Source organism: Blennius ocellaris, assembly GCF_963422515.1.
Source record: "Blennius ocellaris genome assembly, chromosome: 2".
NCBI classification, from domain to species: Eukaryota; Metazoa; Chordata; class Actinopteri; order Blenniiformes; family Blenniidae; genus Blennius; species Blennius ocellaris.
In genome coordinates this window covers 23,791,959-23,810,223 of record NC_137651.1, presented here as the reverse complement: position 1 = coordinate 23,810,223, position 18,265 = coordinate 23,791,959, and the positions used below count along the sequence as shown (strand labels likewise).

Sequence of the window (18,265 nt, the reverse complement as noted above, 5' to 3'; positions counted from 1 at the left end):
TCTGGTTATCTGCTGCGTCTATTACTCCATTATCCCAATCATCAGTTGTTGGGTTTTGTTTTTTTTTTTTTGCAGTATATGTGGTATCTTAAAAATGGAATGTAAGAAATGCAGAATACAAAACCTTCCTCTGTTGCGTGCTTCTTTGCTGATGAAGTGAATCTGGACGTCTGTTTGCAGCTTTCGCACCAGTAAGGGCATCGGCTACTCCGCACACTTCGTGGGAAACTGCTTGATTGTGACGTCGCTCAAGTCGAAGGGAAAAGGTTTCCAGCACTGCGTGAAGTACGACTTTCAGCCCAGGAAGGTATGGCTTTTCAATGCTCTCATTGTATCAAAATATATAGCCAGTGTTGGCTTTATGTTTATTTCCAGGCTGTGATTTGATGATGAATGTCAAAGGAGGGATGTTCTGGAGGAGGAAACATGAAAGAGCATTAAATGTGGTCTAAAAATACCTAATTTTAGTACGAATTTAGAAAAAATACTGCTTTTTTACTGTCAAAATCAAATGCAAGACCATAATGAATGTCACTGACAAGCGCTTTTTTTTTCTTATGGAATCTTGCTTATGGGTCAGAATTTCACCTAAAATTATGGGTTTTAAGTTGTTGGAGTGTCACTGTAGACGAGTGAGACGGCTCTGGCTGACTCAGATTACTCAGCTTGAAGTAGAGTACTCTGATCAAATACCTTTTATTTAGTGTGTGTGGTTGTCTGCTGCTGGTAAAGTTTTTATCGCCATGCAGGGGAGATAAATTTCATCTTCCCTCCAGCAAATCACACCCTGCTTATTTCCCCTGTGCCTCCTCCTCCTCCTCCTCCTCCTCCATCTCCATCATCAACTTTCACCCTTAACCTTTGGTAAAAATGACATTACCAAGTTAGAAGATTCTAACTTTCTTGCCCTCATACCTATTTATTTATTTATCCATGGATATATGATCATTTATTTAATGGTGCGACATCAATAGTATGATGCCATGCATCTAATACAAGAGATATTTATACAAATAAGAGCAGAATATAATCAAAGTGGCTACAATGTATTTATTGTATGTGTAATAAAAATAAAGGAATTGATCATGTAAAATAAAAAAGACCAGTCGGTGATTAAAAGTAAAGTCTAGAGGTACAGCTGATTTACAACCTGGATACTGATGCATGCTTTTTATTTAAAAACGATGCGATCAGACTTATATTTAATGTCTAAATTTACCACAGATGTAAGAAGATAACTGTAATACGGGGAGATTTCTGTGAACGCCATCTGGTTTTTAACTGTGCCCGACAGCTGTTTTAAATTTATTTATCACCTCCGACTTCGAAACACCCGCCCCGTTTCCAAACACAACTTTATACGGTGGCAAGAAAAAAAAACCCCAAAAAAACCTGCTAACCCTTTGTAACTTTAATTAAATGTGACCTGATCTTCATGAAGGTTGTGAATCCAATTCAACACAAACAATAATAGAAGGAGGTGGAGCATTTTTTCTCTAATTAAACAGATCCGTTGAATGTTTAATGAAAATCGAGTGAACTCGTCACGCCATCAACAGAATGAGATGAACAGTGAATAAAAGCTCTGAAAATAGCTGTCAATGGATGCAAATTAAGTACAGAGCTTGGTGTATATTTAGAGCAAACTGCTGTTTTACAATCTGAGCAACAGAGAAATGCAATTTTTTAAAAACGGTGGAACATTTTGAAAAGGCTCCAACTGTCGTCATTTAAACGAGGTTAAAAAAATGTAACTTTATGAAAACCCATGAGCTCCATCCCTGTGTACACTCAACAACACATTCTCTTTAGTGTTCTGGAGTGTCAAGCTGCTTTTTGACATACTGTGGATTTTTCTTTTTTCTTTTTTTTAACGTCCTGCCACGTTCAATTGGTTCCGTGTTTTGCGTACGGTAAATTCATGATGTTAACAAGCTCCAGGGATTCTTTTTTTTCGAGTTTTTAGTGGTATCCTGGGGTTGTTTTTTTAGTTTTGTCAAACTATATTGTAGTTTTACTGCCAACTTATGTGGACGCCCACTTCTCAGAAGAGTATAAAAACATCTTAATTTCCATATAGTTTGTCTCAATGTGTGCTAGTGAGGAACTCAAGTTAAGATTTTCTCGGCAAGTATTGAGTGTAGGCGTTTCAAAGTCCTGTTCTTGCAAGCTTGATTTAGATTTTGTAGAATTCTCTCGTGAATAACAAAAAGTGTTGTATTTGTTTTTTCTCCGATCAAAGTGGCTTTAAACTCGAGCCCAATTTAATTTTAATGATCGGACTCCAGGTTAACAAACTCCTGACTGCAATTAGCTTTTTTACATTAGCCGAGGTGGCGTCTAATTTTTTCTAACAGCACTGGGAAGGTTTAGTGAAAATGTAAAACAAAAACAAAACTTTCTCTCTAAATGAATATTTTCATTTTATTTGTGTGTTAGGTGAATTACAGGGGCGTCTGTATGCATCCCATCTTAATGTAGACGAGAAAACACTGCCACTGTTTGTACACCGGTGGTCGTAGTAAATAATTATTCTGTTCATGCACAAGTATATGAACAATATTCTATATTCACCTTGAATAGTAATCAAATTTAGTCTAAAACAGCGCCTGCTAGTGACTGTACATGTAAAGGACACCAATTTTCAAAATGGTGTAAGTGGACAAGGTTTTCAAAACGTTCAAAACTGCAACCAAAAATGCAGAATTGATGCGTTTTCACCTGAAATGTTACTCGGACACTGATCTCACGAGAACGAGGCGAGGAAACGCGCCTCACCACAATAACAGCAGTGTCTCCGATGAGCACTCATCAGACTAGGACTTCATACACAAACACAGTAATAACAATCACAATCGTATACAACACAAGCATTCTTTTGTGACATAATCAAATCACATTGTATAATATATTAGCATCAATGCCTCCCAGTATTTGCATTTGTATTTTTTTTTTTACGAGATCTGGAACGCGCACCAGATCAGTTGTAATTGGACGTAAATGCAAATGAGAAAAGCCAACTTAATTCAGTGTGCAGTGCTGGTTGGAGCACATCTTGAGAGAAGGGGGGGAAAAAACGGCTGAAAACACATGTCAAACAATTAGAGCCTTAATGCACACAACACCTGGGAGCAACTATTCATCTCACAAGTGCCGCCATGCCGGTTATTGTTCGGTTGGGGGGGGGGGGGGGGGGTTCCTGCCAAGACGGAGTGTGTTAAATTAACTTTTTAATTGATTCTGGGTTCAGACAGCTGTGGATAAGTGGTAGTTCTAAATGATCTCCAGGCAGCCTGCTCTTGTCCCCTCAGCCATGAATCCTCTTTTTTTTTTTTAAGTGTCCACACCTTTGTGTGCAGACAGCTGTAATTCTATTAGCCCGCTCATGGCGCCCTTCTCGGGTCAAACCCATAAATAGTGGTCGCACAGTCATGGACTTATAGACGTCCTATGTTCTAGTGCTGAGAGTGGGTGAGTCAATCCAGTCACATTCATCCTCTGCTGCATCTCACAGCAGTCTGCAGGAGACACACTCTTTTTGCATTTTTTTTTTCTTGAGTTATTAAATGAAATGTCTTGCCTCAATAAGTAATTCCCAACCATGGCGCCCATCTCCCTATGAGGGGCCGCCAAAGATTCAAGGGAGCGTCACGAAGCCACGGCTGTGGGTCAAACCTGCCTCCAGTCCAACCAAACCACCAAGATAATGGTCAAATTCTTAAAGAAAATCTAAGGAAAAAAAAGGAGCAAATAGAACAGGACAATGAATCCCGAGCTGAGATCTCAGTGACGCTGGCGTGAAAGCGAGCAAACATGTGTAATGCAACCGCTATAGGGGAGGTTTCCTTAACATTTCACTGTATTTTGCAATATCCCCAATAAACCACTGGTCTAGATTATGAAGTTAGATAAAACTGTGACACTAGACTACATTTGATGACACAAGGAGATTTAAATAAGGAAACCATCCAGAACACGCCTCCAGGTGAGTCCCACCGCTCGGTGGTTTTAAGCGTCTTATCCGTGGATCCGGCCAACTCAGCTTTAAGGTCAGGATTCAGTTCAGCGTGCGACAATGGGCCCGTTTCTACAGATGAATACTCTGATGTATTTTTTTTACTCTCTGAGATATTGTGATGAGGATCCACGGGCAATTAAACTAGAACTTTGGCTTCGTAGATGCACTTGATCTGAAACAGTAGTTAAAAATCAAACTTGAGCATTTTGCAATAGTTTGTTGCAACATTCATTCAAAATGCAACATTGTTATATAATGAGGTGAAAATGTATTACATTGTTTCATAGTGCATTATTCCATGACGTGGCGCAATAAGAATTAAAAGTAAAAACCTGCTGGGAGAAACCCTGATTGTTCAGATTCTTCCTCACTCGTTTATCCATGTACTTATCATGGTGAATGGTGTGAATGTACATCTCATTTCACATTTGTGCGCCTTATTAGCAGTCTCAAAGTACTTATTATTACACTCACACACAGACAGCAGTGATAATGATGCGTGTGCACACTATTGGATTATAGGTCTGCGTTTAGCTAAAGGAGACTTCGAACCACCAATAATGAGTTTTCAAGGCTCGACCACCTGGACTTTAATTTTTCCCACTAATAATACAGATACAATGAGAGTACTTTATTTTCCATTTATAAGCAGCATGTACACTTCAGTTAACTCGTTCAACCAAAGACAAAATCACTTTTAAAATGGTCATTTTAATAACTACCGATGCACAATTCCTCTTTTTTAAAGGGCGAGTACTAACCTAGCTATTTGCAATTATTAAGTAAGTGATATTTAAGTAATTATTAAATACCATAAAGTCAAATTTATACTCCACATGCATGCATGAGCTACTTTCAGGAAATGTGGAAACCCAAATTAATTAGTTGTTCTCTCTGAACACACACTGGTAGGAGAGATTTCTTTAAAATGTTCACCCCTTATTGAGTACCTTCTTGATGGAAACTCTTTTTCCCCGTCGCCTCTCTTGCTGTACTTTTTGTTTGATGGTCTAATAAACTAGTGTGTGAAGCAGGTCCGTGAATAGAAAGCATTGTCTGGTCTCCACTCAGCCTTTTCCCACAGGTTTATTTATTCATCCTCCTGCGCTGCGGCGCACACCAAGACGTCGTCTTGCAGTTCTTCTCTTGCACTTTAGAATTCCGTGTGAATGTGACTGTGTTGTCGTCCCCAGTGGTACATGATCAGCATCGTTCACATCTACAGCCGCTGGAGGAACAGCGAGATCAGATGCTACGTGAACGGACAGCTGGTGTCGTACGGCGACATGGCGTGGCACGTCAACACAAACGACGTGAGCTCTTCTCTCTCTCTCTCTCTCTCTCTCTCTCTCACTTCACTCTCATCACACTGGTTCTCATGTCTGTTGGATACGACCGAGTTGAGGGAAGAAAAAAAAAAAAATCAGGTCTTCAATAGAGCTCGATGAGCTTCAACCTGCCAGCCTTTCCTCTCAGAATTATGACTTGAATTTTAATTTCCACCGTACACGTTCATTTGTGCAGCGGTGTGAATTTAAAACAATTGGAAAACTGAATGAATTCGAGTGGCTCGCTTTGTATCATAAAACCGAAGCTGCCCTAGTTAAAATGCAGCCTGAGGATTGGTGTAACGCCGTATTTGCATGTACGAGTCAAAAGTGAAGCCCGTTAACACACATCGCTATTCACGACTGGCTAAAATGTCTCGCTTTTAATTCATATGTGCAAAAATTGCCCCGAAATATCCCGAAGACATCCCACAGTTATTGTCGATGAATTTTTCATTGTGTGGCAGCATTGTGCCTAAAATGATACGGTGGAAACACACCTGGAGCACAGTTCGAAATATTGTGAGACACACACATAATTATTCAGAAATAGGAACAACTACTTTCCTTTTACGTGTAATATAATGCAAACAAAATTGAATTTGTTGAAATTCTTGGTTTCCAATAACCGAAGTATATTAAAAAGAGCTGGAAATGCGAAAGAGATAGATTCGATCTATTTTTGCATATTTCTTTCGATACTTCGAGTATTGAGCTGAAAACACGTTTTTCTTCTTTTATATTCAGTCCTCACCCTGCAAACTTTCAAAATACAGATTGATGCTCAGAAAAGCTGGTTAACTGGGATAATTACATGATGGGGAAAGTCCCATTTCTAAATTTACTGCATCTACATGACCGTTTGCATGACAATTGGCAAAGTTTCAAAAACGATGTCCGTTTACATGGAAACGGCAAACAAACGCTGGAAACAATGTAGTGAGCAGGCCAGGGCACAAGTTGGCACTGTTGTCCCATGTTAGGAGCCGTTCTCCAAACATTGCGCTTCCAGTGGCTCCAAAGCACCCACAACTTTTCACTTGAAAACCTTGCGGTGCAAACGGACGCTGTAAGAAACGGGCGCTATAGCAAAAATGCGCTATAACAACAAACAGGCGCTGTGACAATCGGATGCTATAACAACCTGGTAACTTCGCCGCCACTGGCAGAGTCGCTTCACTGGAGTCCAGATAAGAGCATTTCTACACATTCGCTGTCAACAGCAATGGTTCCAAGTTCCACTGCGAAGCTCCAGAGTTCTAAAGATGACAGTTTAATTCAGTGTTGCACTATCACTCGCATGAAAACCTCGATCCCGCCAAGCACGTCCAATGAATGGCAGTACGATGTTCTCTTTGTTAGCCTGGCTTGAGAACTGATTTTTCATCTAATTGTTTGATATATATTCAGATTCTTGTAGGTCATACTTTTAACTTTTATTCTCTAAACTTCAGCTGTATTTAAAGCCATGTCAGCTGATGTCAGACCTTTCACTTTCCACATTTTGATTGTGGAATTAGACTTTTTTTTTTCTCCTCACAGCCACCCATGAAAAGCAGCATAATGCTCCGTTTCGGGAAAGCACTTTTCTTCTAAAGTTGCATTAATTAATTGCCACATCAAACATACTCATGCTGGATATTACCTTTCAGTCAGAGTAATTGTACGACAAACCTTTTGAAATGGCACAGCGTGGTACACAGTGCGGCGCAGGACAACGCTTTCAAGTCGGAATGCTAAATTTGAGTAATTTCAAAGCTTTTCCTGAAACAAAGGCGTGGAAAAACAATACGTTTCCACTTGAAAGGTTGCCGTGCAAACAGGGTCACAATTAATTAATTCAATTAGAATTCAGTTTATTTATTGCTCCAGTATTTCTTGCTGTTTGTTTAATACATGCTGCTGTTGTTTGATTCTAACATAGTCGCTCTATCCCAGAGGTTATACTGAGGGTTCACATCTCTATTAGGGTTGTCTTTGCGTCTGGGAGTTGTTGAGGTGAGCCGTGAAACAAGACGAGGGCACTCTGCCGTAAAATTTCTGGGTCAACGTATAAAAAAAAGGAACATGTTTTGGTGTTGTTCTCAGCTTGATTTTGTTTCCTTCAGTCTTAAAGTACCACATAATAAAGCCTTTTTTTTCTCTCCTGTCTCTCTCTCAGAGTTACGATAAGTGCTTCCTCGGGTCCTCGGAGACTGCGGATGCGAACAGAGTCTTCTGCGGGCAGCTCGGCGCCGTCTACGTGTTCAGCGAATCCCTCAATCCCGCACAGATATTTGCAATCCATCAGCTGGGAGCGGGCTATAAGGTAGGTGCTCGACGGCGACTAAATTAGATTACGTGTAAGGAGTCCACCTCACCTATCCGTCTGTGAAATCAATGAGCAGTGCTCCCCCGCCATCATCCCCGCGCCTCCTGTCTCCATTCGCCTTTCGGTCTCAGATAAACGGCTGCATAAATTACACACTTCTGGGGGGGGATAATGGCGCAAAGCGCCGGAGGAGGGGGGGACCTGAGCCGGCTCACGTCGGCTCCAGCAGGTGAAAGATGCTGACCTGCCCGGAGAGGGATCGCACTGCAGGCATTCATCATGTGCTGTAAAAATATTATGTCTTTTTTGGGTTTTTTTTTCTACAAGATCTCACTTGGATTCTTCTGCCATACATCACAGGGATTGGGATTCATCATGAGTCCCGTCCCCTTCATAATGATTACAAGGCAATTTATAGAGCGCCATCCAAACACGGGGCGATTCACAATACTTTACATGCCTTTTTTGTTTTTGCTGTTTTTACAAGATCCGTCCATCCACATGCTTTTTCAAAATGCGCCGCAGACGGTTTATAGATGTGGTGGAATGATGCTGCAGAACAGCTTCAGTTATCAGTGTTGGGACGGCTAGGGTGCTTATAAACTGTGTTATTATTGATCAAGGAATCCACATGTCCATAATTAGTCAGAATTAAATGATTTATTGTGCTTTCACATCCACGAGCAAATGAGGAGGGATGGACAGATGTCTCTACGTGAAAAAAAAAAAATCTTGACTTTGATTATTGACTATTTTTTTTTCTGAACCGCACAAGGTTTTTCTTTTCTTTTTTTTTTTAACCGTAAATTTTGTTTTTGTTACTCTTCCATATGTTTTCAGAAACAAATTTCTGAAAAAACATACGATCAGACAGTATCTGAGCCGGTGCACAGCCCCACCCACCTCCTTGAGTTTGGCTCTGGGCAGCTGCCCACTTCGCCCACAGCAAAATCAGCCGCTGCCGATGTTTTTGTGTCAAATATACTTCTTGTTTCAAACATACTTTGAAATCCAATCCAACAAATCAATAATGCTGAAAAAAATAGTCGTGGACGAGTCGTTTGTTGGCCCCAATGCTTTACATCGAGCACACACGAGTTGCTTCATATTTGCAGTGGAGCCGGCTTTTCCCTTCGACACTCTCCTCGATTGAGTCCAAAAAAAAAAAGAAAAAAGTCTTTGGATTCACCTTCCATCTCTGACGTGACGAGACACTGCTATGAAGTGGGACACATCTGTGTGGTTTCCGTATCTCTGTAATTTGCCCTACACTCGCTCTCAACCTTCTGGGATTGACCCCTCACCCTCCATTTTGAGAGGGTGATGAAAGATAGACGACTGTTTAACACCAACAAACAAACAGAGAACCATATTGTTTTATTATTATAATTAACTCCCCCTTTCCATCTGGTTTCCACGGCAAAAATGCTCCAGCCGACCTAAAAAGGATGTGTTTTCCCTCTTATTCACCCGGTTTCTCTCTGCAGCTGTTTTTTTTTTTTTTAAACTCTGCACTCCGTCACACATGGTGCAAAGACACACACTTCAGCTTTTAACACCAGATCTCTAGCCTTTTTATGCCACTTTGATGTCCTCTTGGGGAGTTTTTAAGACAGAAAAGGTTGTTTTGTTTTGGGTTTTTTTTTGCCAAAAAACTCATCTTTTGCAAAAGCCAAAAAAATCAAAAATAAATTCCGGCCCAGTTAAAGATGCAGTCGTTTCAATCAGGTCAGTGAATTGTGAGGTATTCTTTGGGAGAAGCCATTGTTTGGTCTTTTTTTTTTGCTGAAGGCCATTGACCTGCTGCTCGCCCCTTTTTTTACCTGCGCCTCCGGACCGTCTATTAACACGAGGCGGCACACACCGGGGCAATTGTTCAGAATCCTTGAAATAATGAAGAGCGCTTCCTGGGGAGACAATTACCGGAAAACTGATGAAGCTTTTGAACGGAGCTCTTGTAATGGTGGCTGTGATGGAAGCAGCCAGGTGAACCAGGGGAGAAAGGTCACAGAGTTCTCGGTCCCATTGATTGGTTGTTGTAATGAGAGCTCCGTCCAGGTGACCACAGGCCTGCCTCTTTTAATTGAGAACCGCCACTGCACAATATGACGAACTCTATATACTGTATATATATTTTTTTCTGCTTCAACTCTGCTCAGTTGGAGCCAGAACTAAAATAAAAACTTTACTGACGTGTGATTTATTTTCCAATCCGTGGCCGTCTCATCCATGCTTGATGTGGAACACACTCCCCCCGTGCTCATGCACAGTGTTTGAGTGCGACTGTGAGTTAAAATGCAAGGATTATTACCGCACAGGGTTGCCTCTCTCCTCCCTCATTGTGATTTATGCCCGTAAATCTGTCAGATCGGTGCACAGGACCGGCTCCTCCGGCTCTCGTCACGTTATGTTTGATATCATCTGACCTGGGATGGACTCGTGGTCGTTGTGGGGAGGCAAAACGTCTCACTTTTCATACTCGAGTAAAAGTACAAGATCCACACATCCATCTTTTATACCACTTCTCAGATATGACGTGTCAAAGGCTGAAAGTGTGGCTCCTTCTGTATACTCCCATAGATATAAACACGAGATGCCGCATGGCCTATCAGCGCCTGTTGACGCGATGTGCCTACAGCGCCGCCCTCTTGGGGAGGGCTCCCACTCACGCGAAACATATAGATTCCAGGCTAGAAAATCCCCCAAATCACCCGTATCTCGCTTGCTCGTCCACATAGCAACAGAAATAATACCTCATTTTAAAGCTGAGGTAAAGCTCTATCACCTCCCAAAAATGTTTCCAGGAGGTTTCCACGGGATAGAGCTTCAGTTACAAAACGGATTTAAGTTGATTCCAACTTTATCTTAAATTTATTTCAAACTTTTATTGTTCGTCTGAGAAATCTTCCGAGGCATTTAGAACTGATGACTTGAAGGCGATATAAAACACGATTAAAAATATAAAGCATGAGAAAAATTACTTTGCAACTGGTACAGAACAACTGTTTTTGAACGACCTTAATTAAAGATCGCAGTAATGTTGCAAACAATATAAAAATAGGAATGAGGGGGAGGTGCTGAGAGAAAATGGTAAATAATGAAATGAAAATAATGAGATGAAGGGTTCAAGTGTTAATGGAATGGAACAATTAAATAAATACAGAATTAAGATAAGATAAATAATAGTAAATAAAGATACATTTGAAGTAATTTAAAAACATAAAAAAACTCCCAGTTACTATACCAACTACATGTACTACCTTAAGGGGTGTGTAACTTCATCCTGTCATTCACTGCTGTTTTTTTTTTTTTACCTTTGATGTGAAATTGAAACTCATACAAAAGAAATGCTTCAACATTTTTCCCTCTCGCCATTTTTATTTTTTTATTTTTTTATTTTTTCACTAATAGCCTGGTCTGCAGTTGAAAAGTCACATTCGTCACACCAACATCCAGAAGCAGACCAAGAATTAGTCACCCGTTTGACTCGTCAAAACAATTATGCCGTGACGTTCTGCAGTTTTATGTGATGCACTTTGAGTTCTTATTTTTTTGCCCGCGCCCTCTATCGTCGCCACCATATGTGTTCTACATGAGGCAGACTGAGCCGGCGCCGGCGCCGCCCTGCTGCAGCGCCGCAGGAGAAGAGTACTGCAGGGGTCTCAAACCCCCGGACCGCGGGGCTCTTCTGCATGCCAAAAATATTATATTTTGACACTTGTTCAACTAACCATTTCATGTGCAAAAAAAAACCTAATGCATAATGTTTTGTGGTTGAATTCTTTTAAATCATGCTGTCGTAGCATGACAGGCAACAAACTAAAAGTTCCTAGATGGATTTGTGTTAACAACTTAATTTTGAGGCGTCGTGACAGCAAATCCTAAAAAGGGTAAATGTAGTGAGTAAAACATCAGTTTCCTCTATACCGTTAAAATGTGGAACAGTCATTTTTTCATCCCATCAAGCGTCAAACTGATGCGTCAAAGTGAGTCGTGTCCTACCAGGGTAAATGCATCAACCTTTATAAATCACGTTGGACACTTGTAATTAGGTGAACAGTAACGCCAATGACTCATGTTGCCACGGCATATTTTTAGGGACACATCAATACCACAAGGCCACAATAAAAGTACATTCACAAATATAATATTGACATGTAGGTCATGCTACAATATTCTGTAGTTTCTTTCTAAAATGGCTCATTTTAATTTATGAGATATTTTTTTCCGTCATTTTATTATGTTCACCCAGCAAGTGTTCGCCGTTATTTTTGGTAATCACAAAGAAAATGTGAGCCGTCACCAATCTTCTTTATTTTCCACTTCATTTAAACTTTCCATTAGATATTTAAGAATGACTATGCTTTGCAATTTTAACGAAACAATATTGAAAATGCATGTTTTTTTGCAGTGTTATGATCCAAAACTGAATCCTGCTTCAGTTTGAAACCCATTTGTAACAACACAACAACAAAAAACAACATGTGCATAGGTTGTTTATCAAACGTTCATTTATTGTTGGCCATGAGGTTAAAGGCCGGACCTCACATACACATGTCTGCATTACCGATGGGCGAGTAGAGCGATATTTGTATGGATTGACCCTGAGGTTGGTTTTGCGCCTTCACCTGAAAGCGTTCTAAACAAGTCCCTAATGTCACCGCTTCATCTGGCAAGCATGTTTATAAAGACATGCCTCCTCCTCCTCCTCCTCCTCCGCATAGCCTCCAAGTTCACCACGACAATGCCCCATTCTTCCTTCATACAAGTGAACCAAGAGAAAAACATGTTGGAGAAACTCGATTCTCTTCCTCTGGAACTCTGTTGTTGTGCCGCCGATATGGATTTCAGACTTGGACGTGAGCATCCGGTCAGCAGGAGAAAGAAAACATCTGAAACATTTAGTTGTGCGTGTACCTGCAGTATAGACAATGTCTGAGAACATTATGGCCTCAAAATATCCTGATAGAGTGATGAATTTTGATGTTTTCATCTGATTAATGTAGGACCCATGACTGTTTTCATGAGTAATTAAGTCCTCTCTCTCTCTCTCTCTCTCTCTCTCTCTCTCTCGCTCTCGCTCTCGCTCTCGCTCTCGCTCTCTCTCTTGCTCTCTTTCTTCCTGATTCAACAAGCAGACGAACAATGAGTGAAAGAGTGGAGAACCTGAAACCAAAGAATAACTGCTCGTTTTAAACAACTCTGCCGGCTACCCGCTCAAATTACAGCCATTAAAAACACCAACCAATTTTATTTTCTTCTTCTTTACCAACTGTTGTGTTCGCTGAACTCGTTTATTATTCATGCCGAAATAATAACACCCACAATGTCGACGAAACGTTCTGCACCTGTGGCGGCACCTAAAAGGCAGATGTATGTTTATGTTTTAAAATCTACAAAGGTTTGAACTTTGAGAGTGTTTAAACAGGCGAGAAATGTGAGAAAATGTTAACTCCCGTCTGAGAAAAGTGTATAACGTGTGTGGTGGAAGGGCTTTACAGCCTTTAAACATATATTACAATTGTTTAAAAAAAAAAAAAAAACGGATTTGGCTGATTGTGGGTTATTTTTAGAACGTAACTGCCGTGATAAATGAGAGACGACTGTATACCAAAAAAGAAAATGTAATAACCATTGAATATCAAAAGTAAATCCTTGTTGGCCGGTGATAATAGTGAGTCCCGGCTCTGATTCTGGCAGGCATGTCCAGAGTCGCCTCTGGTCCAGAACAACCTTTCCGCACTGGGAGAGGAAGCCAGCGACTGTGCTCTAATTTTTCTTTCTGACTGGCTGGTCTGAGGAAAGATGCTCTAAAGCTGCAGGGTTTGATGGGCGAAAACCCACCAGATCATTATTCCACACTGCAGAGGGGCACATACAAGAGCGCAGGGCACTGAAGCTTGTTATTTCTCGTCACTTGGGCTCAGCGAGTGGGAACTTCTGAAGGATGTTACAGACTACGTGATGAGATGCATGATGGCTGCAGCGCGAACTCGATCACAGCAGATGAGCCGGATATCTCGTATGCTTTTTTATCATCTCTACTGGAAGGAGATTTGCCTGTTGAGCGTGGCTCCAGCCCTCGCTGGCAGGACCTCCCCTGTAAATATATATATATATATATATATATATATATATATATCATGCTGGAGTGAGAAAACTGATGTAAGACCAGCCAACATTAGCAGATGGCCCCGTTTATATGACACGACAATGTGAAAAAGATTTTTTTTTTGCATTTTTGTTTAGGAAAACTTTCATTTTCAATATCAACTGTCTCAAAACAATGTTCGTTTACAAAGAAGAAACACCTTAAATTGTGGTTTTAGGCAGGAATTGCTATTTTGGGTGTCAAAAATTATGAGTGTCTAAAATCAATTAGGTCGGCTGGAGGCGGGGTTTGTTTGTTAAGAGTAATATATTTCCTTTTCTCATTTAATTTTGGAAGTGAAAAATCATATAGGTCATAGGCCTATATAATTAATGCATCATCTTGGAGAGGAAACTCCTCCTCTCCACTTAAGTATTTGAATGCATTTGGATGAGTCAAAGGATTACGAACCAATCAGAGGCCGCCTTTCAAAATGTATAGACCACATGGTATCAATTGTCCAATCACGGCGCTCATCACTGGGCGCAATACAAACCACTGGAAGTCAGTTGACAGTTGTGTACTCGAGAAGATAATTCGCTATATTTCAGTGACAAAAGATGAATTCAGGCAGAATTAGGAGGTGACGAATAGTGATGGACATTATATATATATTTGAGACGCTTTGAGGAACACGTCTTTTCTGAAAACTGACCATCCAAATGACGGCTGGCAGCGGCTTCGGACACTGTGGCCATGTAAAAATGACACTGAAAACACAAAGAATCTTCCATTTTCCCTTGAAAACGTAGAAAACAATCCTGAAATGCAGCTGGATGAAGATAAAAAAAAAATGAACTCCTACAAATATAAAACAATGCAACTTGTTCTGTGTTATTTGTACCAAATGCTCTGTGCAAAACAAAACAAAATCCAAAAAAACCAAAAAGAATGTGTCATGTTGAAAGGATTCTACCCACTTCAAATCCTGCACTTGAGAGGCAGTCGAAAGAGAAAGCGCAGTGATGGTAGAGCCGACAGCCTGACTCGGCTCACCTTTGTTATCCGCTCAGTGAAAACATGCAGCCCGGATTTAGACGCCTTCCCGACAGGTGCATGAACCCTCGTGTTGCATAACCACATACTGTAGTTCTTTCTTCACTCTTTCCTCAGCCTTTTCACGGGGGAGAGGAAAAGGAAAAGGAAAAAAACAAAAAGCATTTCTCCCTCCCATTAATAATTCAGCCCTCCTGATTAGAGGGATTGATTTTGGTATTAAGCATATTCCACTCACACGCCACCGACGGATTAATTCAGCTCATCTGTCAACAGCTAATTGATTGAGTAAATCAGGACGAGTCTGGTATTGATCAGTAATTTGTTATGTTAGCCATAATCGACATGTTTCCGAGCCGCTGACTGACCGGCTTTAATGCAGCTGTCAAAAGCTCTCCCAAGTTTCAAACGCGTAAAATGACACACTAAACATGTCAGTGTTACAGGCTCACAGATCAGCCTGAACATTATGACCACCTGCTTAAAATGAAGGAGGATGAAGATTATAGCGTTTATTGCATTGATATTTAGGTAAACATCCCAAACAAGCCTTCAGGGTAAGGGTTGGGGTCTTTTGATGCACATTTACACATCCAATTGTAATATTATTTTATATCCTGATAGTACGTTTTTTTTTAAAATGAGAACCAGCAATAAGTTATCAGCTCATCTGTTGGTTTAGCCCACATGCACCAGTCTTTGGTTCCCACTTCATCAAGCTGCCTTCCTTAGACCACTTTCAGGAGATGCTGACCACAGATTGTTCCAGGAAGGCCCGTGTAATGTAATGTAATGTAATGTAATATAAAGTAATTTAATGTAATGTAATGTACGGTAATAGATTTTTTGATACGAGGCCCTGTTTACATGATTTTTTTCTTGTTGTGTTTTGGCCGTCTTTTCACATGACAATTGTGCGCGGAACGACTGAAAACTACCTTTTAAAAATGACTCCCACGGTGGAACTTTTGCTCGTCGCGGCCGCGGTGAAACCCTCTTCTGCACGATAACAAGTTTTATTGTTGACAGTTTCCCATAAAAACACTCCAATCGGTGTCTGTGTGCTCACCATTGTTAAAGTTCACAACGTATTGTTGTTCTCCATGCATGTGTTTGTGTTTTCGTTGCAAAAACACTCGGCAGCACCCACTGGTGGTCCGAGATGACAACTACGTTGTCTTCAGTCTTTCTGCTGTTGCCGTGAAAAACAGACATCATTTTGAAAACATTGCAAATCTGTTCAAACACATGCGTAAAAACCCTTTCCCCAGTATTTTTTTCTTTTTAATGTTGCAAAGCACAACCACCCGTGATTGTTCATAATGCTATGGCTCACCAGTGTTTTGGGGATGTGTTAACGTGGTGTATAATTCTAAGGTGGGAAGATATTTAGTAAGTTTTTTCTCTTTGTAATTATAGCCTGTTTTGTTGCCCCGTCATGTGGGAGCAGCCATCGCTCCTCCACTCACACCAGAGAAGAGAGGAAGCTTTATAAGCTTCAAAATGGATTATAGATAAGTAAAATACATCAGTCGTGACACAAAGCCTTTCTTTTATTAATTTCAGCGCGTCTCCTGTGGGGATTCAGGAGTGATGGCTCGGCTTGAAATTTCCCCCAGAAACGGGCTCCGGTGAATGACTCGGCTGAATTAATGCTCGTAAACAATCATCCGCCGTATCAAAGCAACTTTGATCTTCCTCGACGGCTTCCTTTCTAGCCTGATCATTGTACTGCAGTAGATGTTGAAGATTTGCAGTTACTTGCAAGCTCATTCTGACATCCAGAGGGAAAAATTACTAAATAAAACCAGCTAATACTTTTGTTTCCCTAATGCGACAAACTCCCAAAGAGCTGAAGGACTTCGCTTGAGGTGTAAAGCTCCTGTGTTAATATAGGAGCTGACAAGCCGTCCCATTTTCTCTATGAAAGATACTGTGGTTGATTTACAAGTAAGACGCAGAAGCGATAATCTCAAACAGAAATATCAACATCTGAAGGTGAAAGACAAAAAAAACAACAAACAAAATTAGATGTCTTGTTTTGAACACTAACCTGATCTATTCACAAAATGAATCAAACAAGAGGACATAAACAAAGCCCGACTCCTTGATTTTACATAAACAAAAGCAGTTTTGCCCCAAACCCAGAAGAATTACCAAAACAAAAGTTGAAAACTAGGGATGCACAGTATTGAATATTTGCAGGTCGATATTTTTAAAACATTTTTACGACACCAATATAATCCCTCTGTGTTTCTACTGCAATATTTAATACTGCTAACATTAGATAATGTTTTGTCATTGTGAAGTATTTCTCGTTCCAGGAACAGTGAAAGTGTACTTTACAGCATTAATGAACATTCAACTGTCCCCATACACACATGAATCAATCTGAATTATTGGGCTGCAGGCGAACAGACCATGTAGTGATACAAGGATTAGAAATATAAAAACTGAAAACTAAACTCTAAAACTATTTGTACACATTTATCTGAGCTGGAACCAATGACAGCAATGTTGATGTGCAGGCAAACTGAAGTAAAGTGCAGAATTCTTTGGGGGGAAAAAACAAAAAGTACACTCTTACATGCTCCAAAGACGAGAGGCAGATTTTTTCTGTACGAACTGTACGAATTTTCGTATGTTTTCTGTACGAAAACAAAAACAAAAAATCTCCACACATCAGACACAGTTGATTTTTTTTTTTTTCGCCCCTCTTTGTGATCTCGCTCATGGCGTGCTCACTCCGGTCACGAAAAAAAAAAACCCAAAACCTGAAACGAAAAGAAATTGGTGTACAACCATCCGCGTTTGAATCCAATGCCAACGTTGAATGGTTTTTGTGTTTATCGGCAGATACCGACGTTCGACGTGCCGATGTCATCATGTATCCCGACTGATGAAGTTATCAACTGGATAACTTCATCCAACTGTTAACAGGAATATCTTACCGTGTCAAAAACGTGCAGTATAACATCCAACCTGGAGTTACTTTTGGGTGCGAAGTAAATACGCATGTATGCATATATACATTATAGACTTCTCTTATTTCTTCAAGATTAAATATTGCTCGCTGGCGTTCTCGCTTTCTCATTTTAAATTGATCTTGTTTCATTTGCATACTCGGCTGTTAACAGTGTCAAGACTGGTTTACATCGCTGGGAAAAACATTCTGGTCTTTGAGTGAATGAAAAGACGAGGACGGCTTTAATCAATAGCCAAAAAGCATTTTGAGGACCGTCTCTGTAGCGCGGCGCTCTCAGTGTTTCCTCCTCCTTAAATGGATATTTTTCTCATCAAGTTATAATTAAAAGATAACACTCTTGAGACTGTGATAGACTCAATCTATCACTCTAACTGTATGCGGTAAAATTACTGAAAGGGAAACGTTTCAGTTTGTCTCATAGTTTCTGATGGAAAAAGGGCCTCTGGGGCGTCGGTATCGTCTCCAGCAGGTTCCG

The 18,265-nt window shown here is 40.5% G+C and overlaps 1 protein-coding gene across 1 annotated transcript in view; it reads left to right on the top strand.

Annotated features, from left to right (window-relative positions):
* Window positions 1–18,265, top strand: part of LOC308141652 (neurobeachin-like) — a gene marked incomplete at both ends in the record, with an annotated part of 240,698 nt that overhangs the window by 66,457 nt on the left and 155,976 nt on the right. The window contains 3 exon segments of the mRNA XM_080511859.1: window positions 181–307; window positions 5,212–5,331; window positions 7,508–7,654. Coding sequence (XP_080367985.1) covers window positions 181–307; window positions 5,212–5,331; window positions 7,508–7,654 — 394 coding nt within the window.